The sequence below is a fragment of the Poecilia latipinna genome, unplaced genomic scaffold, assembly GCF_001443285.1.
Source record: "Poecilia latipinna isolate Pla-1442-1.1 unplaced genomic scaffold, P_latipinna-1.0 Scaffold585, whole genome shotgun sequence".
In the NCBI taxonomy this organism is placed as follows: domain Eukaryota; kingdom Metazoa; phylum Chordata; class Actinopteri; order Cyprinodontiformes; family Poeciliidae; genus Poecilia; species Poecilia latipinna.
In genome coordinates, this window is record NW_015113201.1 from 441,736 (window position 1) to 460,822 (window position 19,087).

The 19,087-nt window shown below is 41.4% G+C and overlaps 1 protein-coding gene across 2 annotated transcripts in view; it reads right to left on the reverse strand.

The window, feature by feature from the left end:
- met (MET proto-oncogene, receptor tyrosine kinase) overlaps positions 1-19,087 on the reverse strand; it is a 104,882-nt gene that overhangs the window by 56,941 nt on the left and 28,854 nt on the right. For both annotated transcript variants that reach the window (XM_015042319.1, XM_015042318.1), the window contains exons 3-8: positions 10,395-10,598; positions 3,790-3,918; positions 3,315-3,491; positions 2,388-2,545; positions 1,751-1,865; positions 165-301 (exon numbers count right to left, since the gene is read on the reverse strand). In XM_015042319.1, coding sequence (XP_014897805.1) covers positions 165-301; positions 1,751-1,865; positions 2,388-2,545; positions 3,315-3,491; positions 3,790-3,918; positions 10,395-10,598 — 920 coding nt within the window. The remainder of the gene's footprint in view (positions 1-164; positions 302-1,750; positions 1,866-2,387; positions 2,546-3,314; positions 3,492-3,789; positions 3,919-10,394; positions 10,599-19,087) is intronic.

Sequence of the window (19,087 nt, forward strand, 5' to 3'; positions counted from 1 at the left end):
CTCAAAAAAGTAAATTTTACATACTACTGCCCCTTTAAGAAAAAGAAGTATAAAAAAAGAACACATGGAAAGCTTAGACTGTATGCAGGAAAAAAGCAGAAGGAAAGAAAGAGAGAGAGAAACCAGGACTTCATTTATTGAAGTCCTGGTTGCGCATTACTGACCTTTGGATCTTGCAGCTTGCCTTCCCTACAGTCACCACTTGTTTGTTTCCAGTGTCCAGAAAGGCTCCTCTGATAGTCAACATGGTGTTACCAGACTTTGGACCAAATGTGGGAAAGATGTTGTTGATCACAGGGTCCTGGATGGATGGATGAATGGAGAGGAGATAAAGAGTTTATTAAAGGCTGTAGTAATTAGGTACAACCTTCATTTGCAGCAGATCAGACAGGAAATGAGACCGAGAGAGAGGATGAGAGAAGACATGCAGCAAAGGTTCAGAGTCTGGAACAGGATCCCTGATGGAACTTCTACACTGCGAAGCGCTCAGGTGCAACCTCTGCTTTTGTACTGGAAAAACATTAAAACCAGATGAGAAATAAAATACAGTGATCCCTCGCTATAACGCGGTTCACCTTTCGTGGTCTCGCTGTGTCGTGGATTTTTTTGTGCAGTTTTTTTCACAGTGCATTGTGTTCTGCGTCCTGATTGGCTAAACAGTCTCCGAGCTCCTTCTCTACCTGTGTGCCAATAACGTTACAGTATTTAAATATAAGTAATACAGATTGGCCTTTCAGGAGATGAAAGCTGAAAACTTTGAATGCCTGCTGGAAAAAACTGTGGTCAGAATCAGCGCAAAACCTGACCAGAGGCTCGCTTGACGAGATCCATCGCTCTGCCATAGATACAGCTGTGAATCTCACGGGGCAGGTTGGAGGAGACACTTTAGTGACATGACTCCGGATCACATTAAGGCCCGATTGATGAACACACACCCGCTGACCTGAAAACAGATTTTGTTCTTTGGTTTCAATGTAGAGTATTTAATTATGCTGTATAATAATTGTAAAAACTAAAGGTAACTACTTCGCAGATTTCACTTATCGGGGTTATTTTCGGAACGCAACCCCTGCAAAAAATGAGGAATTACTGTACTCCAGACTGACACACAGTCGTGGTCATCAGTGCACACCAGTGACTTTTTGAGCTCCAAGAATGAGGCAGCGACCACCGTGACAGACTGGAGGGTTTACTTTTATGCTGCGTAAACCAACACGTCTTTTCCAACATAGGCTCTATTTACACAGAAGAGGACATCTGACTTTGGACCAAATGTGGGAAAGATGTTGTTGATCACAGGGTCCTGGATGGACCCTGTGATCAGTCCAGTGATAAAGTCCAGTGCGATTTTATTCCAGTGCGAATAAAGTCGCACTGGATTTTATTCAAAAGTGTCAGACCAAATGGTCAAATAAAAAATGCAAGCTGCATTATTTAGATTTTTATTAGATATTTATTTAGATTTTTAATTGCAGAGAAAATTCAGTCGTTTTCCTTCCATTTTGTGTTGGTTTGCCACATGAAATACCTAAAATGTGTTTTGGAAGTTCTGCTTTTTATTGGGATAAACTGTCAGAAATGGCTGTGGATTTTGTAATGTACTATATAATCTGCACTTTGGATAATTATAGGCAGAAAAATCTTAACTGAAAGATGAGAAAATGGCCCTCATTTGGAGTCACTCTTTTCACTTCAATACAAAACAAAATCTATTCAGAGAGAGAAAGAAAAAAAAAAAAAAACATCTTACCACAAATTTGAAGCCTTCCAGTTTGGCTACCGCGTGGCCACTGGTGACCTTCACCAAGTGTCCGGACGGAGTGAAGTTCCCACTGAACGACGGGGAACACTGCATCTCAGTCCATCTGCTCCCGACCCCCCAAACAACACACAGACCAGGCATTATTCACCACCACAGCACCCAGCGTTTAGCCTAATTCAATGATCATGCAGTACCCAGCAGGAATGCACAAAGACTTCATCTTTATGTGGCATGGTGAAGGCCATCTTTTTAGAAAAATTTCCTGTAATGAAGTTGTTTGGAGCAATAAGGAGCTCTTGAGCGTGGATTTGGAAGAGACTAAAGATTGTATTCGGTGATTTTCTTTTTTTTTTCCCCAGTAATTTTTCTGTTAAGGTAGTCATGAGTTGAATGTGGCAGGCTGGGGGAGGGGGTGGAGGGGTTAAAGGGTGGATGCTTTTTAACATTCCTCCTTCCACACAATCAGTCCTGGTAGAGCAGCAGCCAGGTGTCTCTCTTGCTCATAAAACCAACTTAGCGGCTTTATTAAGGTACACACACCACAGCAATTCCCAAAACCTGGTTATTGCCAGTCAATAACACTAACCCAACACACACACATGCACACGCACGCACAGACACACACCTGTTGACATTGTCCTGTCTAGCCAGCTTGCACTGAGCTCCTGCCACTTCCACGTTCACCATCGAAGTTTTGAAGTTCTCTGTCTTGTCGAAGCCGAAGTTGCGTCCGCAAATAGTTACGGCTGTAGAACCCCTGATTGGTCCAGAGGACGGGAACACCTGTAGCAATGCAGAGGAGAATGGATCCGTTCTGATCAGAGTTCTGATCGAACCGCGAACTGAAGGCAGTCACAGTCATTCTGTTAGACCTAAATTAAAAAAAAACATTTCTTAGTTTTAAGAAAAGACCAGAATTGCACAACTTTCAGCTTGAACGGACCAGACCCGTGATTAGAAGTTTAGAGAGCACACCATACCCAATCACTGGCAAACACTCTTCAGAGTGGATGCAATTAAACAAACAGCTGGTCGCCTAAAATCCCTTTTATTTAGCTGATTTCACTGTACAAAATGATCACAGGGCGCTGCGCAGTCAGTTGAACAAACAGATAAGGATGCAAACCAAACTGGTCTTTTTGTCATAAACCTCTTGATGAGGAAAGAAGATGGCTGTGGACAGCAGCCGTCAATCGTAAGTGAATGAGATTAGTAATATGCAATCAAATACTGCATTGCAGAGAAGGTACATGTCTAATCACTCGTAACTAGCGATGCACCAATATGAACATTTCTGCCGACATCTGATATCAATATTCCTGCTATGGCTGATAACCAATATTTACTGATCTTATATGTTTTTTTCTACCTTTTTGACACCTTTGGGGGAAAAAAACACAACCAGAAACAAAAGGCAACAAGATGAAAATAAATATTGTTATAAATAATATAACATCAGCCCAGTGCTGTATTTAGCACCTGTTAGTCAGTTTAGTATTATCCGACCCTTGACCTCATGCTGCCATATTTATACCGGCTGTACTTTGTGTACCTTGGTGATGACCGGTGTGCAGTTGTCCTGACTCCAGGAGGAGGTGGAGGGACACTGAGGTCTTCTGGTGCAGCGGCCATCACACCAGCCACACTGCGTCACTTTGGATGACAGCAAACAAGATGTACACGTGGTCAGCTGACCACAGCCTGGGCCAATCAGAGGGATCTTGGTGATCTGGAAGGGAAAAGAACAGAATTTACAACAAAAACCTCTTAAAAAAAGGATAAAAACATTGAAATTAGGTTATTTCATCTCACTTCTACAAAAAATATGTAGAAACTGGACTGAAACCCAGTTTCAGTCCAGTGGGTTTGTGTAAAACTACATAATTAAAGGAAATGTAGCTACAGATAGTGAATAAAATCTGAATAGATTCCCGTCAGAATGATCTTGTGTTTCTTTTTTCTAATTGATGAAGTAAAGAACAAAAAGGACATGTAATGTTGTGGATAATGTGTGGAATCCTGTCTACCTTGCTGCCTGTGGCCATCAGCACGGCTCCCTCAGAGTGCGGCGTGTCTGGCAGAACTACGCTGGCAGAGACAGGACTGGAGTCCAGGCCGATGTTCACATGGGGCGACGTAAACCTGGAGAAGAGCACCTGGAAGGAAACACACACTTTACGAACATCTAGAACAGTCTCTGGTCTAGATACAAAACATAGCGTTTGTGCGATTGCATTAAAGCAATTTGACATTTCAAAAATAAATTTGCTTGATGGAAACACTGCAATTTCTACATAAAAACAAACAAAAAAAACCTCTCCTTTTTTGATAAAAAGTTTTGGCGCTAAATGAGGTGGTTTTTGTTGGCTGTACCAAAATTGGTTTGTTTCCCAAAACTGCAATGCAAGCACTTTTCCCCCATCCCAGGGGTCACGTGATCAACAACCAGATGGTTTCACTGACGCAAACAACAAAGAAGAAGATGACAGGATCACAGAATGTTTTTTAATGACTTATCTGGTGAACAAACTTAATCATGTGTGATTATAACTGTTTCCTGATTAACAAAAACACTACAAATGCAAAATTGCGTTCTTTTCAATAATAGCTGAATATTGACAACATTTTGTGCACATTTATAATGGAAACACAGCTACTGAGAACCAAGGAACCTCTCCGAGTTAATTTGATGTTAATCAGCAAAACTTGGTTTGGGTTGTGAGGTTTCAGGTAAAAATGGGTTTATTTATTTTTTCATTATCCTATTGCTCTCTTCAAAACTTCACAAACAACAGACTAAACAGAACGCAAGTGCTTAGAGTTCATAACTTCGACCTCAATGTCAGATGTTTGACAAAGACATTTGCTTTTCTTCCTCACAGTACATTCCTGCCAAAAGGGAAGCTAGGTCAGGACGCTCCGTCAGATGGCGGGATTTTATTCACTCACCACCTTTTCATTGATGCAGAGGTAGCCTAATAAACACCAAGAATAATAAAAAGTGGGACATGTCATATGCAGTCTGTATGATAGAAGGACTGAAGAAGCTAGAGGACATCTATAAGTTATTGCTGTGCTGTGCCAGCACACCTTGACAGGGAACTGGAGCAGAAAAACCATCCAGGATGTATCATCCCTCCCTGAGGCCTCTCTGCTTTGCCCTATTTTATAACATGACATTGAGTAAAGCAGAGTTGTGTGAACGCAGCATTTTTTCTTTTTCATTACTGTCAGTGCTAAGGCTTCTAAAAGCTCAACGACGCTTGGCAAGTCAGGCTCACTTCAGCTTAGGATCCTCCATAGAGACGCCACAGATCCAGCATGAACCCAGACTGGTTGGGTAAACTGAACATGTGTAGAGACATGCGAAAATTATTCACACCTCTTGAACTTTCTCACATTTTGTCACGCTACAACCATCATGGGAAAATCTGTCGACAGGACAACTACCAGTTTCCTCAAACCTGGTCTGTGGGGCAAAGTGGTAAAGGAGACCACTGGTGAGAGGAAGACATACAAATTCCCACTATATTCACTTTCAGAAAGTGGAAATGGACTTCTTATCATCGTTCTGTATGCTAATATTAGGTAAACATCAACCATCAACTCCAGGCTTACATACAATGAAATCTTGAATTTCACTAACACACCCACCCACACACACCCACCCACACACACACACACACACACACACACCCACCCACACACACACACACACACACACACACACACACACACACACACACACACACACACACACACACACACACACACACACACACACCTTCAGTGACACACACCTGGTGCAATACTTATCCGTTGTGGTTATGCTGCAGCTTTTGGCTTTGGAACAAACATAACTGAACAGGGTATTAATGGGGTATGTGGTCACTGCAGTAACATGAGGTTTTTCTAAATTATACACACACCCACACTTATATGTGCACACACACACAAGCACACACACACCTAGCAGCCAGTAACACAGTTAAGACAATCCAGTGGTGACTTGTGGTGTGTGTGTGTGTGTGTTTATGTGCGTGTGTTTATGTGCGTGTGTGTGTGTGTGTGTGTGTGTTTTATGGCATTAGCCAACGGGCTGCTGGATGCACTGAAGCTGTTGACTGTTTCACCCTTTGGTTCAAGCCTACGATGCGTCAGGGCATCCAGGAAAAACACAACACACTCAGCATAGTAAACTTTAAATGTACTTTTTTTACTCAGTTGGCTGAACCGCAGCTTGGCCTCTGGTTCCTCTGCTGACAAACATGTTGTTTTCCAGTGTCATTCTTTCACTGCTTGAACCTCATGATCAACGTTAGCTTTTGTGACAGCGAGGATAATAGGTGGCTTTCCGCAGGGGACAGGGCCACACAACAGCCATTTCTCTGGAGGTAATAGTGGTGTAAATTACAGCTTATTGTATTAAGGAGGCTGGGGGGAAGTTTGGCCTATAAACACTGGCACTGTGTAATTCCCACAGTGGGCCGACTGAAGTCGAGGGAACGCTTCCTGAGTCAGTCCACTGGGGGGGGAAACAACGTTCCTTTTCTTTCACTGCCTCTGCCCCATATTCCTTCTCGCTTTGTCCACCAGGGCTGACAAGGAAGCTCAAACGCATGAAAAGTTGACAGGTCCTTTTGGCCCAACGAACAATGAAGTTGATTTTGATGAGAACGTCTTGTAGGTTTTCTTCTGCGTAGCTTTAGACGGAGGCAGCAGGCGGTCAGGGGGTCATCAGATCAAATGCATACCAGGGTGACTTTGGGGAAGAAAAGTTTCTGTTTGGGTTCAAATGAAGGATCTTAGCGACTTGGAATTACAGAGTCAAAAATGAGTCAAAAAAAAAAAAATTGGACAATTTAAAAAATCTTACTGCCTAATGAGCAAACACTGATTCTTTCTAACAATGTTTAAGTAGAATGAAAAGTTGAGAATGCTCAGATTGGGTTCTGTTGCTGGAATAAATCTCTAGTGGAATTGGAAAGGAGTCTGAACTTAAATTTAAAACAACAAAAACCACAAAAACAGAAGATGTCTTAAAGCTCCGGCATGTAACTTTTATAAAACATGTTTTTTACATATGTATTAAAACGGTCACCTTATAGCGACCGTATGGTATGAGACAGATAAAATGTGAAGATCCATCTCCTCCACCCTGAGTGAAGAAATTAACGGCTCCTGACCAGAGCCAAGACTGTCAATCAACCTCATGTACTCACTGCTCAATGTGGTGGCTATGCTAACTAACCTGAGTGTTCATGACAGGCTCTGCTCTCAGGAAAAAGCTGTAGTTTATCAGAAGGGGGAGGAGAGGATGAGCAGGTGTGTGCTGGGGTGATTGACAGCGCTAAGACCCGCCTCCTGGCTCTGATTGGTTGTTTCTTGATAGCATTGAGAGAAGGCAGAGGAGTTTGATTTTCTTTCGCTTATTATGTGTCTCATACCAAACTGTCACCAAATAGTGACAGTTTCAACAAATATATAATAAAATATTTATCTTTCATAAAAGGTGCATACTACAGCTTTAAGCTGAGGACCACAGTGACACTTTTGAGAATATATGAATAGATAATTGACAGACTAATCCCATCTGAGTGTGAGCCTACATTTTGAGTAAAATGTTTTTTGTTTTTTTTTGTTTTTTTTTGTCATGTTTGCTGCTTTCATTTTACTTTAGGCTGTAATCCCTAAAACTGGCTAGTACTCATTTCTTCCTATTCTCATTCTTCCATCTGCTGCTTTTCTCTGTTGATTCTACAAGCAAAGACTTAAGCCTGGTCGTGTGACTGTGCGCTGCTTGCCACTGCTTAACTAAATGGTTAACTTCGTGAAGTTTAGACTCCTGCTTTAGCTAAAGCTGAAAACAAATCAACTTGTGTATGTTAGTGGAGATGGAGCCTGGGGGGAACGGGGCTCTTGGTATTGGGGTGAGGAGGGGGGCTAAGCGTGAAGTGGCATGGCTGGCTTTAGGACTGACTGTGGAAAAGCACGGCAACAGCTGCAAGGAACTTGCAGAATGCCGTGCGAGGGAACGCGTTAGGGAAGCCCGTCGTTCACCATTAACGTACCGTTCAGCCTGTAAGCCCCCTCGCTCCCCGCTGCCTCTGCCCTCCCCGCCTTTCCTTGCAGCTGTCACGCAGATTTTCCATGTCTCTGCTGCTTTTTTTCGTGCATGCTTTTTATTTCTTGAGTTTCGAAAACACGTGACGCAACTCAGCTTTTGCTTTTTGGCAATTCATTCCGTTGCGATAGTATTTTAACAATGCAACACAAATCGCAGGCTTCAGTCAGCAGTCATGACGCTGACATGTTGTTTTACTGATGGAACGACGGGTAAAGCAGGAAACAAGGTGTTGCATTCTATGGTGTGACATGAAACAACACAAGTTTGCCATTGGAAGCTGATTAAACTACAACAGCCTTAATATACACGCTGCACTGTAAAACATTTGAGCAGAATTTAGTTGTGTCTACTATGTTCTATTTTTAAGTCAAATAAAAAGTGAGTTTTAGATTTTGAACCTAAATATGTGAGTTTGTGAAAGATAAACTTACAGTAGAAAGTTGTGTTAACGTTTTATTCATTTTGTCAAACCGCCAAGAGCTGATTAAACTAGAGTGTTTAGGTTAGCACTTAAACAAAGCTTAAAAAAAAAGAAAAAGACAGGAGTGGGAACTATTTCCCAGAGTGCTTAGCAGCAAGTTTTTGTATCCTGTGTGTGTTATATTGATCTGACTCTTGTGTGTTAAGGCAAATGTTTATTTTAATGCAACTGACAGTTTGCAAAGCTTGAGGATAAGTCCTATTCACACTAAATGTTTCTGAACATAATTTTATTGTGATGTTTAATAAAATTCATTATCAGATTAGAAATTTTGTTCATGCAATCTGAAACAAGAATTTAAATTAGTAAAGTAAAAAAAGTTATTTTAAGTTATTTTAACTTGATATTAAGAGTGAAAATAATAGGTGAACTAGATGAGGGCAGTTTTTTATGATATTTGTGAAATAATTATTTGGTTTAAATTGCAGCATTAAGTTAAAACTCACAATTCAATATTAATTAACATAAAAAATAAGACATTTTGTTTCTTGTTGTTAAATCAACTTCATGAACTTTAAACAGTTTTCTTGTTGACTTTAATTGAATTGTCAAAGCAGCAGGTGGACTTTCATTTTAAACCACCTTCCAATGTTTTACAGTGTTCTTGCATTACTCAGCTGCAGCCTTCAGAAAGCCAGATTTGGCCTGATTATGAAACAAGAGAAATAAGAACCACAGTTTATGTGCAAAGTCATCCTCCAAATTATGTAAAGACATCAAACAATTAAAGATTAACCAGTGTCTGAAACATACTCAGGGTGTTGAAGTTTTGTTTACTCATGAAAAGGAATTTAATGTTATTTCATTCTGGCAGGTGTTTGGTCACATGGCAGACTTTAACTTCCACTCTTGGCACAAGATATTAAAACACCTCGATATCTCACCAAAGTGAAATCTGTCTGCACTATGCAGTTACTTCCAGCTTATGATTCTCTGGAGAAATATTTTGGACTGATGTTATGAGGCCCAGATATGAATGTGGGGTCTTTGAGCTTGGCATTCTGTGTATATCAATGTTTTAGCGAGTTATTTTGAAGGAAGAATTCTTCCAGTTTGAAGAATTCTTCTTCAAACTGGCATTGAAGAAGAGTCCATGAGTTCCAAAAAGCTTGTGTGACAGCAGTTTAGGTACTCAGTGAAGAAAGAAACAGTAACGTTACGTGACACAAACATTTTGTAAACACAGCAAAAATGCTGCCACAGGCCAACCGTTAGCTGCTAGCAAAGCTAAAGTTAGCATCCTAGCAGTCGGTGATAGATTGAAGGACTATTTCACAGTATTTTATTGAGTTCGGACTGTAATCATCACCTCTATTTCAAAATTTAAACTTAAGACTGATAGATAGCTCCATGTTGAACAGAGACCTGTTTTAAATTGTACAATTAAGGAGCATTGCCGACGTTTTTCTTATTTATTTATTTATTTATTTATTTATTTATTTATTTATTTATTTATGTCTAAAAACCAGCTTAGAATTGACAAATTAGAAAAAAAACCCTTAAAAATCCAACATCACACTGAGGTTTGAGAATCTTAAAGATTCCTCATGATTCTGTAATCAGTTTGGGTTTTGTTCCACTTTTAGTTATGTAACAAAAAAACATATCGTCTTGTTTTGTCGTGTAGTGTTTTTTTTAATGGCCTGGATGTATTTTGATGTATTCATGTAGAGCAGAGTGCCCAAAGTTGATCCTCCAGGCCCGGCATCCTGCATGTTTTAGTTTTCTCCCTGGTTTAACGCACCTGGATCAAATGATGGCTCATTAGATGGCCTAAGAAGAACACTGACATGCTGAAGAGATTGTTACTACCACCAGGGAGAGAACTAAAACGTGCAGGATTTGAGGACCGACTTTGGACACCCCGACGTAGAGTTTCTGCCTACTTAGTCCTAACAGAGAAACTTACATCTAATTTAATCACTCCCATGCAAACAAACACCTGCCACATAAAATAAAAAATAAAAAATTGAAATACTGCACAGGATTTTGGTTTTACCAGCACTTTGCGTTGATCTCCTTACCTGTATATGTCGTCCATCTGCCGTGCCGAGGTACGCCACAGTGCGACCATTGACTGGAACCACTGTAATCGATGTGACCAAGGTGTTCTTCAAGTCTTTGTGCCAGAACTCCAGCCTCTGGACAAACTGGGTCACCTGCAGGCGGTACATGCCCTCCTTCCCCTCGTGGATTCCTTCGTGGGGGTCGCAGTCGTCTGAGGAAGTCTGCAAAGAAACCAAACTGCATCAGACAAAAAAAAAAATCCAACCGAGAAATGTCTTTCTGTTGTGGTTTCAAGAGTGAGTTTTTTTTCTCCCCCCCCCAATATCACCAGCAATAACATCCGTTTATCTATTCAAAGGAGAATCTGGAGTCTGGAGTTGGCATAAAAGGCTGCTGATCACCAGAGATAATTAGAAAACTGCTGAGAAGGAGACAGGGATCACATTTCACTGTTCAAACAGAGTCTCTTAAAAACCACTTGCTATATAATATCATGTAGAACTATCTGTTTTCATATCTGACCCAGTGGGGGGGAGGGTTAGAAGCCAAACCTGCTAAGCCCCCCCCCACCCCCTTTAGCTACTCTTTCATCAGGCTGAGCTCGTAATGGAGGTCTGGCTATGATAGCACCTCTAGGGCAGGAACGTGTTTTGTTGGACAGTGAGGGCTGCTGGATTTCATGGGAAAAGGCCAGACTTTCATGCTGTTTTTCATTTCGCTGACTGTCTCCTACTGTCTCCACATGTTGTTTTTTTTATACTTTGTGAACCTCTGGTTTCTTACAGACTAAGGGTAAAGACCTAAATCTCACTTTCTCTTCACTGTTGTGTCTGGAGCTTCTAGATCTTACAGTGAAAGCACAACTTGTGTCCAGGGATTGATCCTCTCCCCATGCCTCCCCCACCTTCCCTTCCTGGCCAGTATTGTTTTACTGCCTTTACCCTTTGCCTGTTTAGTCATGGCATTCTGTCCCCGGCCTCAGATTTCATTAATTATTAATGACCCAGGGGGTGGCAAGTCTCTCGAGGCTCTTTGGGTCCTTGACCTGAACGCTTGACCAAGCTGTAGCTTTCTGCTGTTTACTCAGCTCTGGCGCGTGACCTCTCCACCGGAGCAATGGAGCGCAGGTTGAACGATCATGGAAACTCGCTAAAAATGTTGAGCTGAAGCTGAAAACCTGATCTGGACTTAACAACGCTCCAGTCCAACATATTCTTGCGTCCGATGAAGTCATAGCGCCATTATTTGCGGTTTGTGTGAACCTTCCTTGGTCATTTGTTTAGGCAGACAGGCTTTGAAGATGAAAAGAACAATAAGGTTGTAATAAATCTGGAAAGTTAATTTATTCTCTTTTTTTTCTGTTGACTTCTACTTCAGGAGATCAGGACTTCTAGAAGGGTTAAGATAAAATGTCAGAGACACGATCCGACCTGACAGGCACACGGTGGTTACATTTTAAAAAGGCTTAATATGAACCCAAGAAAAAGCTGAAGGAAATTGAAATTTGGCAGAACTTTTGAATGCATTCCTGCTGTACATCTGGGTAACAAAAAAGGCCAACTTGTCTGCCTTGAATTAACTAAAAAAAAAAAAAACCAAGGGGAAGATGGTTCAAATTGGATTAAAAAATGACAGTCTGTGACTGAAACCCATTAAAAACTGGATGACAGAAAGGACACGTAGGAACGAAGAAAAGAAAAAAAACACAAAATGTCTCAAGAAAAGTCAGAGGAGTGATTTCTCGTTTAGACATGAAGTAGAAGTTATGTGTTTTACAACATCTCTGCAGTATCTATTTTTTTTTCAGGAGGTTTCGCTTAAACCGTTTCACTTTTTGGAGAAAAAAAGTGAAAAGTACTAAGTAGTTGCTAAAACCAATTCCTCTTAAAAAATACCTGACACTGACACGTCACTGCAAAAATGATGTCATGCTGGATGAAACAGCAGGCCCTGGGCTGATTATTTTCAGAGCAAACAAACAGGACTTTGGTGTGTTTGTTGAAGCGGAGCAGTCTGATGTGATGGCGAGCGCTGAGCGGCATTCCTCTGCCTCTGCTGAGGTATTCCTGTGGATCAAGAAGATGAGATTGGACAGCGGAAGGCTGTTTTGATAAGTCCAGTTTGAAGCTGCGCTGCTGTTATCCTGGGCTGGTTCTTGGCTTGTAGGCAGCCTTTCCTGGGCTGGCTTGTGATGGGGTCCCCGCCAGGAAAACAGGTTCAATGACACGCTGAAGCCATCACGACTCAAATATGTCACTTCAATTAAAAAAGAAAAATTTAAAAAGCAGTATGTTGGGAAAAATATGGAAGCGTTTCCCATTAAAACCCGGTGAACAAACAAAACAGCCTGGCAAAGGTGAAGGAAGAAACCAGACAGGTCAAGGATAAAGTAGCCTGGTCGTTACCTTTCTACACAACGATTCTCATCTCCTAAGTGAATTTGTTCCATTGAGCTTAATTTCTCAGGATCCATCTCATCCTGGCCAATCAGTGAACAGAAGGCAGGCGCTCTGAACAATGATGTTGAGTTTCTGTGCTGTTTTTGCATTGTGGTTTCAGAGGAAGTGAACGGAGGAAGTTGGCCACGCTTCCAAATATTGAGTCGGAGCAACAGGAATGCTTAAGACATCTCAAATCCAGATCCAATTTATTTCTAAAGCACATTTAAAAAGAATAAGTTTGCCCAAAGCGCCGTACAAAACCAAGACAAATCAAAGAATAAACACAAAACAACATTAAAAACACACACATAAAACCAAAGACAATAAAAAGAGCATATCAACTTACACCAGGCCAAATGTTATAGAAGAAAAATAAATGTTTTAGAAAAAAACTTAAAAACAGGAAGCAAATATACTCGTCTAATATCCAAAGTTTGGGAGTCTAAACAAATAAAGCTCAATCTAAATTTCTGCCTTGTTAATTGGGATCAGTAAAAGCAGCTGGAAGCCAATGAAGGGAGGCCTGGATAGGTGAGATGTGCTCACATGTGTGTGTACCAGTTAAATAATGAGCAGGTCCATGTGGAACAAGCTGAAGATGTGAGGGGAATGCTTGAATACTCGACTTTTGCAATGCAGGGCAATGCTGGTAAAGATGTCGTTCTCTTTTCGCAGAGGGGGAAGGTTGTTCACAGCGCATGCAATTTCCAAAAACCTTCGTAGTGTAGCTGGTGCACCATGTGTCACAGCCAAACGTTAATGACTGGATACCATCACATCCTATCGTTTTTATCGTCTGGATGAAACAACGAGGAAAACAGTATTCCATTCTCTGAACATCTCATGAAGCTCTGTGTCCATTTACCACCTGAAAATGGAAAGAGTACGACACAAATAGCAAACATATCGAGACATGGCCATCTAAATAAACCCACAGGCCAGCCAAGGAAAGTCAACAGACCCTCCATAAGTCTGGAGGAGAGATCCTGAGCTCAGGTGGGAGCCTGCTGACTGGAGAACTCTCCATAAATCTGGCCCTTCTGGCAGAGAGGCAAGAAGAGAGCCATTGTTGAAAAGCATTGATGTGCTACATGTTCCAGGCTATTTTCTGAAGCAGTCTGTAAGCCATTCAACAGTAACCCTGTGGCACATATGGAAGATACTGTACACTTCTTGGCCCTATACTTAACCAGCAGCCATTGTCCCCAAAACAACGGCCCAGCGATTGGATTTCCATGTTGTGAAGCTCCCAAAGCTAGCGGCACTGCTTGGGAGCATCTAAAGGGAGGTGAAAGGTGATCCCTGTGGCTTAATGTCATTTTCCTACTCTCCCTGTGGCCCCTGGGCCCTGTGTGAATAAACACACTAATGCCTGAGCGCGAAGCCTTGGACTGGGTTACTCGCAAAAGTGCTTTTGAATATACAAACTGCATCTGCGGTGCAAAAATAGTGTAACAGCAGCACTGCTAATGTACGAAAATACACACCACGTTACTGAGGCTTATTAGCTCCGACTTAGCAGACTTGCGCACATGCTCGGACGCAGTCTGTCTCGTTTGCAGGGGGCGCTCAGCTGGCTGTCTCTCTGGAATAACAGACCTTTGACCTCTGGGTTGTTTGTGCAATGTTGTGCTCCAGGCAGCGGGCGTTTTGGTTGTCGCTGGGGTGTGCGAAAATGCATTTCTGAGAGACGGCAAAATGCAAAACAAATTGAAAATGAACACGTGCTGGTCAGGGTGGGCGTCCTCCGTCTGGTCTCTGACACGCACGATACTCTGCAACCTAAGTCTGTAGCAGTAATTACCGTGATGTGTAGGTGTTGTGTGTGCCCAGCAGCACAGGTGGCTGGGAGAAAGCAGTACACGGTGTCATGTGTTAATGTGTGTTTGCATGTGCGGGCGCTGCGGAGAACCAAGTGTTGGAGAATAAGGAGAGCTGACAGTAAGGTGAGAACAGGGCCATGGAGCTGCCCTCAAGATGTCAACAAAGACAACGGTGAGGACTGGGAATCACCAGTACAATAGATCAACACCAGTAAGGCATTATATGTAATAAATATAAGGCCAGAAAGATATTTTAATTAATAAAAGCAAATTGTATTTGCAAATATCAAAAGGGAAAATTCTCCTGCCATCTTGTAGTGTAAATGGCAGACAGAATTTATAATGATAGCTATCAGTATGAAAGTAGATCTAGGGAACTAGCATGTGGAGTTAGCTTTGACTTCTCTAAAGAAGTGACTGTTTTGAACATTCTGGACTCTCAGTAGCTCTGTCATATTGTCACATTTTTGTGAACTGAATGTTTCCCAAAAAACAAAACAAAACAAAAAAACCAACAAAAAAACTTCTTTCTTGAGGAATTCCAGTGCTGATATCCATGGTCCCCTGGAGGCTGAAGCAACATCTGTGAGGTCTTTGCTCTGAGCGTGAAAAGTGAGGAAGAAAGTTTTCACACAAACATTTTCATAAACTTGACAAAGCTTTGCAACGACACCGTTTAGACCCGATGATGTGTCCGGGTTGGCTAACATCTAAGAGCATAAATGGTTCAGTTAAAGCTGCTTTGAAGATAAATATGCATGTTCACACAACTGCTACAAAAAAGACTTAGTTCAGATTACATTCAATTTAGCTGCAAACAGCCTTTTATTCCACAGCATTCGTGTCCACTTATGCCCGTGTCTAAGTATGAAGAAACACAGTGAACCAATCTGACCTCTGAAGTTTTTCTAAAATAAATAAATAAAAATAAAGAAATTAAAATTTATTTTTGTTCCACTTCATAATAATGCACTACTTTGTGTTGGTCTACCACATAAAAGCTAAAAAAAAAAACAAACAAACAAAAAAAACAAACTCAAGTTTGTAGTTGTAATGTGAAAAATTTGAGAAAGCACAAGACAACATATGTGCTACCACTCATCTGCTCCATAGTTCGAAAAGCCTTTGATGAGAAAAAAGAAAAAAAGACTCCTAAATTAGATTTTGTACCTTTGGGATTTCCTTAAGCCTTGTAATGTGTCCAGAAGCTTCTGGACACATTACATACAGGATCCTCTCTGTCTTCAGACTTAAACTAAGTCAGCAGACTGCACACTGCTGGAGCATTTCTTCAGCCAAAAAGCTCTGGAGCCACACACCAGGATGCCTGGTCGATACAGATCCGTGGCAGTACGGTGTTCGGCCAATGAATGCTGTCTTGGCTTTACGCTCCTATAGTGAATTACATTTGAAAATTTGTGTCATTTCTTAAATGTTTTTGAAGTACGAAATGGCAGAGATGTTGTTGAGCTGGAAAGCATCGGGAATGACACAGTGATCATTTTTCAACATTTTTCTAACAAGCCACTTCCTGCACGAGACTCTTCCTGACCAAAACCCGAAATTCTCATGTGCCATGGGGGAAAAGGATATACCCTTGTTCAGAGCGGATGCTGAAAATATAATCTCATTGTTTCATGAAAATAGCCCTCTTTCAAATCCCCTCTAACAGACCCTGGAGTCAATGTCGGCCCTCAGACTTCATCATTCCCCCTTTTCACCTGCCGTCTTTCTTTGTTTTTTTCTTGTTTCCTTTCCCTCGCCTCCCTGCCTCACAAAAACATGTATATTCAGTTTTTAGATGAATTGTAGAGATGTGTGCATCAAATCCAGAACAAATGCAAAAGAATTTGGTGTGAGATGTCATGATCCACTAACAAAGGGATCTCGTAACAACCTGGGCTGAAAGGTCGCTTGCCAACGAAGAAGTGAATATCAAAAAAGCAGAGTTACAGTGGTAGTGTCAAAGACAAGACAAGTTAATTTTTAGATAAATGTGTTGTATTCTGAAATTGAACTGTTTTGCCTTAATGACCACTGTTGGAGAACAAAGCTAGCAAGCCTATGAACACTATATGGGATCATGTGTTATGGTTTTGCTGGGCGAGGGATCGGTGTTCTTCACTTCATGGTTTCATAAGGACTGAACAGAAAGACTGAAGCAGTCATCCACCATGAAGACAAAGCTTTGGCTCAAATGACCCGAATCATTAAGCAAACCTGTTACAAAGTGGCTAAAGGACACCAAAGACAGAGTCAGTTTAGCTTGCAGAGCTAACAAGTATCTCAGTCTCGAAACCTGACTCAGGCCACGTTCACCCGGAAACAATTTCAGGTGCATCTGAAAATGTTTTTTGCCTTTTTAGGCTGTACGTCCATGTAGATTTGGTTTCTTGGGAAACCAGAAACGATCATTTTTCAAACCGGGCTCCAGAGCGGATGCATTCCAGAACATTTCGTGTGTGACCATGCTAAGCCCAGTCGTTTTTAAAGCTACAATGTCAAAGCTTTTTCTGTGTGTGTCGTTCTCTGGCATTGTTTCAGTGCCACTGATTGGCCCGGCAGACACAGAATACGATTGGCCCGTATTCTGTGGTGCTGCATTCTGCTGTGTGGACGCACCAGTTTTCTGAATCGTTTACAAAAATGATGCTGGCTCTGTCAGGAGGAATGAACCAAGAGTTCAACAAAGAGAAGCATACAGAAGGGTAGGCCACTCAAAAATGTTTGACACAAGTCACACAGTTTAAAAAGGAAAGCAAAAGGGAACTCTATGAAATAATAAAGAAACATATGTCAATCTCATTATCCTCACTTTTCGCAAATAATTTTGGTTAACTTCACTGAGCCAAAACAGGAAAAAAAGTGAGCATGTGTCTTTTTATGCAGTGCATGACTTTTCAACAGAATGCATACGGTTGAATGAGCTCAGTGAAGAAACAATCCTCAGCTCTGCTTACTGACATTAGTGGGATGAAGCCTGGCAGGTTGAGTGATTACTGCGCATCCTCTGCTTCCTTTAAAAGTCTAAAATATCGTCTCTGAGAGCACAGAGGGGATGATTTTTCACCTCTGCTTCACAACTTCTGCTCTGGGATGGATCACAGTATATTTTTACTCCTTTTCTCAGAGATAGGGGATTTATGTGATTCAAAACAAGGCAAAGGAATTATAGACTACTGAGACCGCCGTGGAGGCCAGAGGACAATCGAAGCTGCTCTCAGGAAGCCGTCTGATTTCACCACTTTCTGAAGGAAAATACACATTCTTGGGATGAGCTTTCCAAAACCGTTCCTGCAAATACATATTTCGGTCAGGCTGACTTAGGTGTCAACTTGCAGATCTAAAGGGATTAGCGGGGTCGACTCCCTAACAGATTCTTTCCAATCACAGCAAAGGTATATCTAAAGAGAAAAAGAGTTCACAAGAACTAGTTCCAAACTGACACATTCAGGCTAATATCAGTGGCAGTGACGCAACAGGCAGCTCTTTATGGCGCTAGTTGGGTTAGCATCCATGCCTCTCTCATACTAGGTGTTTCATAAAAACCTCAGACATATGAGATACATTACATCATGTAAACCCTGGAGGCCTGCATTTTCCACACCAGACATATGGCGGACGACTCCTGCTGGACTCATTCTGTTCGTCTTGACTTTTATTTGCTTAAATAATGAAGTCTCGCTGACATCTGTGACATCTACAGTGAAGGAGCTCCACCAGGGAGCATCATGGGAGATGCTTCTGACTTATCACCGGGATGGACAAAGAGGAAACTGCATCAAGATTTAACCTGGTTTAAAGGTGTAATTTCATAACCATTTCAGAAAGTTTACTCAAACTATATCTCAAAGTCTTTCTATAGGTCTGTGTTCCTCCAGTCTGCTGATTTCTAGCAAAGTTAACTCCTAAAACAATATTTTTATGAACAAAATCTGAAGGTTATATATATATATATATATAGTTGAAAGACAAAGAATGAGATATGGGAAGAAGAAAGAAAGAAGGATAGAGAGAATACAAGATAATGCTCTAGAAGTCTGTTTCTACACCTGCAGAAAGAGGGAAAGAGACAAAACATCTGCATACATAACAACAACAACGTCACTGTAAAATACACACCATAGGTTAATAGAAGATGTATGGAGCCGCTGCTTAGACTGCAATTACTATTATTTATTTGGAGCATTAGTGTCTCTGTGAGGTTTTGCTGAGTTCCAGTCGGACAGCTGAGCCGAGCGATCGGTTGTATTTACTGCAGCTGCTATTCCTGCATGTGCTCTTAATTACAGAGACACATGAACATAAAGAGAAGGGCGACTTAGCTCCAGAGCTGCTTTGGGGAGCGATTCATAATCATCATTTACTGCACACACATGACTATCACTATTAGCGAAAGCCTTTTCCACTGAGAACTGAAGAGGAAAGTAATAACTGCATGGAAGA